At 39.9% G+C, this 12813-nt stretch overlaps 1 protein-coding gene across 1 annotated transcript; it reads left to right on the top strand.

Moving 5' to 3' along the window:
* Window positions 1–535: 535 nt before the first annotated feature.
* On the top strand, window positions 536–10243 carry gnb3a (guanine nucleotide binding protein (G protein), beta polypeptide 3a). Its single transcript, XM_083760954.1, has 8 exons — window positions 536–646; window positions 1914–2062; window positions 3629–3692; window positions 4566–4728; window positions 5516–5582; window positions 5793–5994; window positions 9197–9413; window positions 10091–10243. Exons 1-8 carry the CDS (start codon window positions 590–592, stop codon window positions 10195–10197), a joined length of 1026 nt encoding a protein of 341 aa, XP_083617080.1. The 5' UTR covers window positions 536–589; the 3' UTR covers window positions 10198–10243.
* The last annotated feature ends 2570 nt before the right edge of the window (window positions 10244–12813 follow it).

Below are 12813 nucleotides of genomic sequence, written 5' to 3'. Positions count from 1 at the left end.
GGACTATACTATACTATGACAGGACATACTGAATTGCATTTACAATGTGTTTTCATTCAAACAACAAATGCATTTTTGTGTGTATGACTATACTGTACGTGTGCATGTTTGCGAAGGTCTGCAAAGCAGTTGAGGACCAATTTGAATTGCAAAACAGAGCTTCGTTGAGAAGCAAAGATCAAAGCTAGAGAGGGTACAAGTCTTCAGGTACATGCAGGTCAAATTCCATATGAGGCAGCCAGTGATGTAACCTTTATATATCAGGCATTAGTAGGAAAATTGCTTCAGTTAAGAAGTAGGCTACACCAACATTACAACAAGCAAACCAGAAATGCAAGGGTCAGAGCCATAATGCTAAACCAACACCTGTAATTCTGCAAGAAAATAAGTGGAAAATTCTTATATCCCAAGAGCTAAGGGTAGAATCATCTCTTTTAGTACAAATCACAAATTTGGAAAAGTTAATTCAAAAAGTTAATATTTTCTTTTGTCTTTCTTTTTTGTCCTCCCCCTCTCCTCTTCATTTCAGGATTACATCACCTTGCCTGCAATCTGTCTCCATTGGTGACAGTGCCTGACAAACGTTACCATGGGCGATTTGGAGGAACTGCGAAAGGAGGCAGAAAACATCAAAGAACAGATAGTAGTGAGTAGGCCAAGCCATTAATGAAAACATTACATGAACATAGAATAACATTTAACAACTTTCCCAGTCAATATATTGTCTGTGTCGGCCGCAGAAATCTGTTTCGTGCAATGTAGTTATTATTTACCGGTAGTCACAAGCTCTTGTTGATACTTTTCACATTCAACCTGCATCCCTATTTTGGGCATGACATTATAGGTATGTCTTTTTTTCTTTCTTGTTTGAGGGCTATGCCCAGCTTTTCGTGTTTGTGTAAACAAACAATTGAAGACAAAAGTGAGGACAGAAAAGCGAAGACGCAAATTGTGATTTCCGGAATGACATTTGTGATGATTTGATTGGTTGAGCACAGAATGTGACAAATAATGATGATGTATGATGGTAAGAGCGCCCCTCACTTCACATGGGTGTGATTATTATTATTTTAAATAGCCGAGCCACAAGATCACAACGTTATCTGTCATAACACAAAGTTTAAAATAGTAGTGGCGAGTTAAAACTTGACTCTGATGAAGACCGCATAGGTCAAAACGTTAAGTCGTTTTTGTATACTAGCACCTAATAAAAGGCTTAAAATGTCCGTGCTGCTCCAGTGTCCTCTCCTCCTATAAAATAGTAGTCCGGCAGTCAAAAGGCTTCTTTTGTTTAAAGTGGGAAATTTGCCTATAGTTTTTTTTGATTGGCCTAAAATATTGTCTATATACATACACATACATGAATCCACTTGCTGACCGGCTGTCGGTATTGAGCCTTTTTTATAGGGGGATATATGTGACCATACCATTAACAACCTATAAGGCAAGATTTTCAAAATGTCATTATGCTTTATGTAGCATGTGACATCCATTCCAAGCATTGCACAAACTTTGGCTAAAAACGGCCATAGCCACTTGCTCAAATGTGCCCAAAATGTGCTGACCTCATCACATTTGTGATGAGGTCACAAGGCTGCTGGACTATAGGGCATTCATTTATGTAAAGAAAAAAACTAAAAAGCATGAAATTGAGATACAAGGTTTCTGGCCGGTAGCGATGATATATATTTTAATCGCTGTGTATTTCAATACCTGAATGCGTTCCTTGGTCAATCTCTATAATGTCAATGCATTCATCATTTGATGACATCTTATCTCTCCACTCCCTCCTAAAACATTGTTCATAACCCCATTACCCTTAAATACACCAAACATATAGTTGCTGTTGTACGCATTTAGTATGGCAGCCAAGATCAATATTGATACTGTGTGTGCGTGTGTGTACTCTCTAGGAACACCGTAAGACATTCCAGGACACCACACTACAGGAAGCATCAGGTTCTGTATCTGTGGTGTCAAAGCTGGCACCTAAACCCAGGAAGACACTAAGGGGCCACCTGGCCAAGATCTACGCCATGCACTGGTGCGCCACTGACCCAAAGTAAGCCACCGAGCAGCACCACCGAGCAGCACTGCAGGGAACAGTTCCTGCTCTATATGGTCCGGGCCTTGGTGAGGGGCACTGTCCCCAACATGCAGGGCCGGATTTACCACTGGGCTAGGGTGGGCTGCAGGCCATGGGCCTCCGACTGGGAGGGCCCCCAAAACAAGTATTGCATTCCAATTCAAGTGATATTTGTGTTAGTTATTGTATATTTAGTTTTATTAGAGTGATTATATACAAAACATTCGGCACTGCCGACATGTACGTCTTTGGAGAAAACCCATCTGAACACCATGGTGCAAACGGCTCACAGAGAGTGAGAGTCTGCCCCAGTTGGGTTTGATCCCAGGACCTTCTAGCTGTGAGGCAGCAGTGTGCAGTGTGACCCTGTTGTGTACTTTTCAACCTCCATCAAATGGTTTACTCCTTCATACGTCACTTTCAAACAAATCTCGCTTTAACTGTTATCAAAATTAATCATATCTAGACACTATCCAGATTAATTGTGTGTCAGATGTTCAGCTGTTTTATTTGGACGAATAAAGAGTATAGGAAATAGTCACACAGCGTGACGGTTTTGTAAAGTAGCATTACACATAAGTAGATGAACCCTTAACTCCTCCCGACAAGCAGGTTTGTGCCTTGCACTCTGCGCTTGCACTCGGATGTGAACACGGGGCTTATACAGATTAGAGAGTTGCTGTAAATGCAGTGAAGGCCCAAAATACTTGGTGGAGGCCAGTCTGTGATGTCAATAAAATGATGGGGTCAGTGGGGTGCGTGCGTTATTAAAAGACAGACGACTTAGATGAACTTTTTAATCCCACGGAGGACATTTTCCACAGTTTTCAGTTGCACCCAGCTGATGGCTGCTCAGATGATCACTCAGAGGGGAGCATTTACAGATTATCGTATGCGTGTGTGTGTGTGTGTGTTGCTCGGAGACACTTCGACACAGATCAGGACCGTAGAGGCGAACCGGTGACCTTCTGATTACCAGAGCCTCTCTACGCACTACTGTACATCGAAGCACATAGTATTTGGAATCACAGACGATATAGAGGGTATGCACGTGACATCATCGTCAAACCAGGAAGTTATGCAGGAACGCCTACTGAGTGACAAAAAAAAGCTTTCTGGCCTTGACAGCCCAGACATCCACACAGAAAAGTCCTATCTGATCCAAAACATTTCAAAGTAAAAAGTTCCAGCATGAGTCTCCACAGTAAGCTGAATAATAAAAATTGTGAATGGAGTTTCTAGGTGAAAGTGCTTTTTTGACGTGCCAATGTCTGCCATTGAGCCCCATTGTAAAATTCTCAAATTTGAAAGTATTTCAAAGATTCCTTTTCAGGCAAACATGTCCACCGTAAGATGAACCTAAGTAGGCTAGAATGGTGTTTCTAGGTGTAAGTATGTAGGACTAGTAGCATGCGAAAGTGTGTGCTATTGCTCTATACTCTTGTGGGATTTACTGCTGAATTCACTAAACACCATTCTCCCTTTCTCTCCTGCTTTCTCATTCTCTCTGCCCCTTGGTCATCGTCCTGCTGTCTGTACCAGGTTGTGTGTCAGTGCTTCTCAGGATGGAAAACTCATTGTATGGGACACCATCACCACTAACAAGGTGAGACAGAGATAAAGCTCTATCTTGCAACTGTATCTAAAAGGTGTGATTTCGATGTATGGTCATTTATAACCACATCTGATTAGATTATAGATATCATTAGATATAATGGTGATCCAATGGTTGGGGGTGACAGGATGTTATACTGTGACTTTATTGTCTTTAAGTATAATTTGTCATTGTAGTGTGTGTGTGTGTGTGTGTGTGTGTGTGTGTGTGTGTGTGTGTGTGTGTGTGTGTGTGTGTGTGTGTGTGTGTGTGTGTGTGTGTGTGTGTGTGTGTGTGTGTGTGTGTGTGTGTGTGTGTGTGTGTGTGTGTGTGTGTGTGTGTGTGTGTGTGTGTGTGCGTGCGTGCGTGCGTGCGTGCGTATAAATAGACACTGATAGACACTAGAGAAGTTCCCCTCTGTTTATTTATTACAGGAAATTATCTCTTTGAAATTCTGTTGTGTAATGGAACCAAATTTGTTTGTTGTAACACAAACCTCTGGTGTCTCCAAACAAACTCATTTGTATACAGAACAGACAGCGGAAAATATGAGCTTAATTCGATTACTCTTGAACCAAAGCACTTTTGGTCCAACAAGAATTCAGCAAAAAGGGGAACATTGTAGCGCATTGGCAGCATCGTATGCAGTTGTAGACTTGCCTTTAGGTTACAATACAATTACCAATAGTAAGTGGTATCATGATAATGCATCATCAACAGTATAGCATCACAAAAATTTAAGAGCAGGGCCCATGAACCTACCAGCTATGCAGATTTCTCAATAATGTTTGTGATGTCATTGTCCTATAGGTATTTTTTATTCTAGCCTTCAGGTTCAGTGACGTGTTGCTTGAGCACTGACAGATTAAATATCTCTGTCCACAGGTGAACGCCATCCCTCTGAAGTCGTCCTGGGTGATGACTTGTGCGTACGCTCCTTCAGGGAACCTGGTGGCCTGTGGAGGCCTGGACAATATGTGCTCCATATACAACCTCAAGGGCAAGGACGGCCAAGTCAAGGTCATGCGCGAGCTGGCTGAACACACAGGTACAGTAGGCCCCCTCTCGCTCCCTCAGGTCTGGTGATGCAAACCTCCTCGTCGTCCCCAAAACCAAACGCCGTACGTGGGGGGATAGAGCTTTTGCCTTTGCTGCCCCAACCCTGTGGAATGCCCTCCCTAAGGCACTCAGAGATGCCCCTACCCTTCAAACCTTCAAATCCACCCTCAAAACCCACCTCTTCAAAATTGCCTTCCCTAGCTAACCCTTTTCACTGTCTTTTAATGTTCTTTAGCTTTTAGTGTTATTTTTCCTTTTTCTATTAAAGTTGTTTTTATTTGTTGTTACCTCTGTAAAGCCCCCCCCATGTAAAGCGTCTTTGGGTACTCAGAAAAGCGCTATATAAGTTTGAGATATTATTATTATTATTATTATAAGGACGGCCAAGTCAAGGTCATGCGCGAGCTGGCTGAACACACAGGTACAGTAGGAAAACTACAGTAAAGAATCGGTCATACAACCACAAAATCCCCAGGGCATTCAATTTAGAACTACAATCCCTCATATCAAGATATGGCCCACAGGTCCCGGCACAATTCCAAAATGCTCATTAATTCACCAGCTGGCAACTGTACTATTCAACGTTCACAGGCATGTGGTTTATTTATCCTTGTTTAATGCTCATCAAACCATTCATCTACAATTGCTGGTATCTATTGAAGGGAGATCCTATGGCAGCATGCAGTCAGGCCCAGCCACCTAGGCCTGTCATCGCTGATTAACTCACAATATACAGTATTGTCATTTACTCAATATAATGTTTCTGTGTTGCTCAGGTTACCTGTCCTGCTGTCGCTTCCTTAGTGACAGTGAGATCATCACCAGCTCAGGTGACTGTACTTGGTAAGAATACATTATAAAAGCAACTTCTATATACCATACTGAATTATGGGATATTAATACAAACTATGGGATGCTTTGTTTTAATGCTGTGGTATCTTTTCATTTTGTGCTTCATTTTCATTTTGTGTTAAGTGTTTTCAAACAGTGAGTGGATATCTCATTTTGGAACCAAACAATTGATATCTTCCTTCCTGTGCCCCTCTCTCCCAGTATTCTATGGGACATTGAGACAGGACAACAGAAGACTGTATTCGCTGGTCACCTAGGTGACTGCATGTCGCTGGCCGTGTCTCCAGACTACAATGTTTTCATCTCTGGGGCGTGTGACTTCACAGCCAAGCTGTGGGACATCAGAGAGAACCAATGTAGAAACACATTTCCAGGACATGAGAGTGACATCAATGCCATTGGGGTGAGGGAAGGAGAGGATGTCACCTTTTCTCCTAAAGCCTATACGTTTTTCACGTGGGCACCGAAAATAGCAGATCTACAAGCTCCCAACCCGTTGCGGTGCGACATATTGAGAACTTGTAGATCCGCTTATTTAGATCTACTATTGTATTGTTTTGTACTACTGTAAATCAGGCATAGGCGACATAGGGTGCGTTCAGATATGCGCACCGGGAATGTGCTCGGTTCTTTTTAGATGATTTAGTGAATGAATGCTTGCCTTAGCTGGCTTAGCATTCCTTATGGCCACAAGACCAAACAACTGCAGAAAATACAATTAGACATTTTCAGACTCATCCGTTAGATGAGATTGACCGTAACATACTGGATAAACCGTCCCCATAGTTTTTCAAACACCTATTGTTTATTCTTTACAGTAGCCTATAAGTGATTTTTTTCAGAAGAAGATACATACCGTAGTTTAATAGCTTCTGGGCGGGAACCCATTTTGGTGTTTTACCCACTCAGATCGGGAACCCATATTTGGGTTCTGTACAGTATGTACAGTATTCAAAAATGTAAATATTTTGATTCTGCTATATAAATATTTGAAGTTTTTCAGAAACCTTAGGTCAGGATTTAGAGGCGTTTTTAGAATCGGCCTCAGGCCTAAATGGGTTAAACCACTGAGCGATAGGGGGGAGGATGGGGGAAGATGAACCGTCGGGTAAGTTGAACCACCCCCTGTATCTTTAAAACTACACACATGAGTTGTCATGTGACCTCAAAATCAGGACACACCCACCATTTCAACCTGACTGTGAAGATGAGAGACACATGGACAAAGTGGAAAGTACATTTATACACAAAAAAGTGTTTTTTGCTGGTCAAAGTAAAAAAATAAACTTTTCTGGAAGAATCATTTTTATATTGAAGCAAAAGCACCCAGGTCTAAACTTATATATCATGCATGTTGGTGATATACCAATGTATAAAACCCATGTGAATCATTTAGCTAAACATTAGCCTGGAGCATTAAGCTAGCCATGTTTTGTCAAAAAGTGGCCATGGGGCAAGTTGAACCAATTCCTTGGGGTAAATTGAGACAATTTTCTTAATGTGAATCACCATTCATATTTTTGTATTAAGTATTAGCTACTCAAATTATACTGAATGACCTTTAATTTGGATGTTTGCAAATGTTTGCAAATTTGCTATATTGTATTAACAATATTGCAAATATTATAAGGTTCTGAATAACAAACTTTATTTAATTGTCTTTATATTGTTTAAATAATAAATAAACAGATAAATAAGACTATTTGCAAAAGGGAAAACTGTTATTAAATTATTTTCAATACGTGAATACATTATCTGTTCAAGTTTAAGCTCTTTACATTAAAATATCATGTGGTTCAATTTTGGATCAACTTACCCCTTACCTGGGGCAAATTGAGCCACTTTTTTTTTTTTTTTTAAAGGTCATATTTTCATGGCCCTTTGTCATAGCTGCTTACTCATCATTTCAATTGATAGAGGACATCCTGAAATATGTGTAGATCATTAGATTTGACTGCCATCTCATTTTGCCTTGCTTCCAGGACAACTTAAGTAAAAAGTGGTTCATCTTCCCCCATCCTCCCCTACTTGGTTTGCCTTTCTTTTTCCATGATAAAGCTTGTAGTAAACATAAATCTAAATCTTGCTTGTAGTAAACATAAATCTAAAAATCTTTGTTCGCTACTCTTTATCTTATGACCAACTGGGTAAAACGTAATAGAAAACGTTTTGGGTCAAGCTCAACATTTATCAACAATAATATCTTCTGAATCTCCCTTACCTCTTCCCAGAATTCTTTCACTCTTGGGCATGCCCACAAACCATGGAAAGTGAACCTTTGTCATTTCCACATCTGATACAAGTAGGCTATCTGGAATATCTGCACTAAAATTATTTAGTTTCTCTGGTGTGATATACACCCTCATCAGCCAATTATATTGCAATACTTTTAACCAAGTGTTACCCGTCTGAGATTGAGCCTCCATACAGGCTGTGCTCCACTCTTCCATTGTCAATTCCTCTTGTAAATCAGACTTCCATGCATTGAATCTAGACTCAGAGGTTTTAGGAGAGAATTCTACTAACATTTATTTTATTATTTTAATTATTATCTTTTTTTTTTAATGGTTCTTTTTTTTGCGGTGGGGACAGACAGTAGGCTGACAGGAAATGGGGGAGAGAGATGGGGGAGTGACATGCCGTAAAGGCCGTCGGGATCGGGAGTCAAGGTGCCTGGACCGCTTAGCCACGGCCCAGGCCATGATGCACCTTTTAAAGCTTTTTAAGCTCTTTCTCTATTATTGACAGAGGGATTCCTTGAGGCCATTTAATTCAACACTTTTGTTGTTATAGTTGTGTGGGTGGATTTAATTGAATGGTACATTTGGATTTTGACTTTGGTGTTGCATAAGAAAGACACTGACACTGTTGCATAAGATGTACTCGAGTTTAAAAATTGGCATAGTGTGCCGAAACAATGGCCCAAACCAATTTTGGGGTCACAGACCCAATTTTTGGAGTCAAAAGTAAATATCCCCCTTTTTTTCTTTTTAGGTTTCCTACAATTTGTTTTATTTATTTTTTCAAAAGATTAAAAAGGCTGTTTCAAAATAATTTGTACGTTTTCCGAACTTTGTCCTGATGAAAGTAAAAAGACCTGGACAGTGTTCTGGCCCGCAGGTCTCTTACTTTGTTTGCATTTGGACCTTCCATTTGTCCTATATGCACCTGTCTTTAACCTCTTTGGTGTGCATGGATCGGCCCTTTTTTATTATAGAAACATTCCACAAAAATGTTTTTCCCATACATAAAAAGGAGAGCGAGAGAAAAATTAAACTTAGGCCTAGTGAAAATAGCAGATCTACAAACTCACAATGTATGCGGCTATTTTCACTATTTTTGTAATAGGGCTTCAGTTATTAATTTAAATTGTATACGTAGACATCAAATCTTTTTGGTCTCAAGCTGAAAACGTTGGTGCACTAGACTAGACAACTAAGCAATTCTTGTACAAAAAGGTGCACATTCCGTTTATCACACCTTGTCCTAGTTCAATTAGATTATATCAGGCATAATTGTCCTCCATGCACACCACAATAACCTGCTTCAGTACATAATATTTGTTTTTGTTTGTCCCACACTCTGTTCTCCCTCTCCCCCACAAGTTCTTCCCCAATGGTAACGCAGTGATCACCGGCTCAGATGATTGCGCCTGTAAGCTGTATGATCTGCGGGCTGATCAAGAGCTCATCACCTACCAGGACTCAGCCATCATGAGCGGTGTGACCTCCCTGTGTGCATCCCTCTCCGGACGGCTGATAGTGGCTGGCTATGACGACTTCAATGTCAACATCTGGGACACACTGAAGGCCGAGAAAGTTGGTGAGTAAACATGGGGAAACTGAGAGGAGAAAAAAAAATCAAAATAAAATATTTTAAAGATATATTTAGCTTAAATGTTATAATGAAAGTCAATGGGAGCTGGATTGAGCTAACAATGTGGTTCATGAGCTTTTTTCCTGAGGAAATCAGAAGACTTACAGAGAAGGTTACAAAGGACATCAAATATATTCTAATTGATGAATTATTCAGAAGGTCTAATGACACATGTGAAAATATTAAACAGACCATACATTATGACATAATTTATGACAAAGCATTTGGACATGCTTTTGTCCTACATAGCAATAGTATTGAAAATGTCTTTACTGTTTTCATTGCACAGTGGTTGAAGTGATGACATTTTGTGGCATCTTTGGTCTCGGGGGGGGGGGGGGGGGAGAGGGGTGGGTGGGATTGTTTGTTTTTGTTTTTGTGTTCCTTGCTTTTGCTGTTGTGTGTTGTTTTATGTGTGTTTTGTTTGCTTTAAGTCTTTCATGTTGTTAACGTGTCTTGTGATTTTTGTCTTAAAATAAAAAACATTTGATAACAAAAAAAAGAAAATGTCTTTACAAAATGATATTGAATTTGAAGTGTTGAAGAACCAAATAATATTAGATTATTACACTGCACCCTCCTCATCTCTTGTCCATTTTATCTCTGCTGATATTCTACTGCAGGGACGTTTTCTGGTCATGACAACAGGGTGAGTTGTATCGGAATGAATATGGACGGAAATGCTATCTGCACAGGATCCTGGGACAACTTCCTGAAGATATGGAACTAAGGACTGGTTGTCCACCATGCGGGCGGAGAAGATATAGTTTGGCATGGGGAGGGTTGGTGGTAAAGGGGTTTGTGGGGGTGGGAGTTATAGAAGAGGGAAGAATTGGATTGGACTAGGAGGTGTTTTTGTTGTGCGACTTGTGCCAAGTCCTATTTCAAATGTCTGAGAAGGGTCATAATTTAAGGAGAAGATTCTCTTCACTCTTCTACATCTTTCTCACACCTACTTCTCAAGTTATAGGGGGCAAATACCAGGTTTATCCTCAGTGGTGATTTTATATTGGTTCAAATCCAATCCAGTTGATTAAGATGTTCATTTATTGTAGCAATTGGGAGGAAAGCCTGATGAACAGTTGCCAAATGGAAATGGTAGAGATTGGTTGAGACTAGAGTTAAATATACATATGTCCTGTTACAGACAATGTAGGTTAATTCACACCAGTTGTGTTGTTAAATTTTATATCAACCACAAGTTACAAAAATCTGTTGAAATAAATTTCATGGAGCATTTCGTTTCCAACAGCTTTTTCCCCCCTCCTCCTAGTTTTGGTAGATTTCCCTTGATTTCCTTATGTTTACTTTCTCTATACATTTTCTAAATTACATTAGGATGATTTAGTTTGCAGGTGTCTGTTAGTGCTCATGAGTTGTTTTTTTATATATATATGTGGGTGTGTTTGATAGACCATGTTTACTGAGTTGGGGTTTGATAATCTCTTTGCCTGCCCTCTCCACTAGCTAGTCATAAAAACTGCTTTCAGTAAACCATTGGGATTGACAGATGGGATAATCAAATGGATCTTAACGGTTCACTGAGCACTTAGAAGAAAAAAAAGATAACCCATTTTCAGCCAGAGAACATGAGTACTGGTATGACTGTGCATTGATGCTAATGGATACTGTGCACATGAGAAATACAAGTCTGTATGTAACAGCTTACCTTTTCATTTATGCACAGAAAATGTTGATCTACTGGATTGATGGTTCATGTATACAGTATACAAACTATATGTGCTTAAAACTGTCATTCATGTCTACATTACACCAGCTCTTGCTAGATTTTTGGACTGCCTTTCTAATATTGGATATACACTGTCCATAGTAAAGCAATAGTACCTTTCTTAAGACTTTATAATAAATGTGGAATTCTTCATTAAACATGACTCTTGCCTGAAATAATTCCACTCATTACCATTGCATCTCAAGTTTGACCAAAGTAAGTGCTCAGTAACAACTTGGTAATTAATAGAAGCTAAATTTCTGATAGAATAAGCCATCAAAACAGCTAGGCATCATATGTTTAACATCTCATGCAACTGCTTAGTGTGTATTGCATCTGCACATCTAGACTCATTTCTGTGCTAAGATTTTCAATTCATGGTCTTTTGAAGTTTGAAGCATCCAACTTACTATATGTGTGATTAAAGGACCACTTCACCACCTATCTTAATAGGTCCTCACTAATGATAAAATGGCACAATTCTGCCTCAAGAGGGGTTTGGGCAGTTCAGAAACCTGTCCACCAGTGACATCAATGGGGAATCCAAGCTAATAGAAAATGCAGGCTTTCTAGTCATGAAAAGTTGCAATGGGAAAATGGAAGCCATCGTTCTCACGATAAAAAAAAAAAAAAAAAAAAAAAAAAAAAAAAAAGCGATGTCACTGGTGGACGGGTTTCTGAACAGCCCTCCTATGAGACACAGACTGAGTATAAGAAAAGAAAAAAGTGCCATTTTATCATGATTATTAGCGAGGACCTATTTGCCTATATGAAGATGGGTTGAAAAGTGGTCCTTAAAGTACTGGCTATAGACATTTTGCAGGGACTCCCCTGAACCACCTCAGGTTTCCTATGGTCAAGTTCAAGACAGAAGGCCTTGAACTTTAGGTTAACTACTCTATTCAATCTATTCAATACACAACAGGGGGTACCGTGTTACTGTGTATTGAACTGATGAGTTTACTATCAATAGAGACAGAGTGCTGTCATGTGGGCGACATTTACATAACTAATGGAGGATTCAGTTCATTATGTAAATAAAGTCAGTAACAGTTACAGTGGCCGACATGACAGTAGCTACAGAAGTTACAGAACGGTTGCTAAATGTCTTGAACGTGATCTGACACCGTGATGTCATGTAAACGCTTACAATACCCAAAGTCTCGGTCATTCCGGGCGATGTTACCGTGAAATTGGTGACCTGATGAAATAGGTCATATAACACATCATATAACATCAGTGTCCATTCCATACGTAAAAAAAAGTGCCCTTCTGGGCACAGGTCTCCACCAGGAGGATAGGAATATTTAGGAGTAATATAAACATGTTTTTTGTTTGTTTGTTCCAATCTTTGCCAATCAGGATGGAATATGGGAAATGGTGCAGATCCGTGTTGATGGCACGCATGCACAATCCACCTGTTGGTGGCGCTATAACAGGGCAATGTGAAATGGGTGGGCTATATTCCTCAGCCTAGTAGGAAAGTGCGTGAAAGGTTTCACGTGAAATTGCACGCTGCGTTCATGATTTGAGGTTTTTTGTTCAAAACAGGCCAATCCTGCAAAATGTGAAAGCCAATGTTAGCCAATTAGGATGGAATATGAAATATCAGACACA

The sequence above is a fragment of the Protomyctophum parallelum genome (genome assembly GCF_964188405.1).
Source record: "Protomyctophum parallelum genome assembly, chromosome: 3".
Taxonomy (NCBI): domain Eukaryota; kingdom Metazoa; phylum Chordata; class Actinopteri; order Myctophiformes; family Myctophidae; genus Protomyctophum; species Protomyctophum parallelum.
The sequence above is the reverse complement of the archived record's forward strand: the minus strand, read 5'-3'. Positions and strand labels throughout refer to the sequence as shown.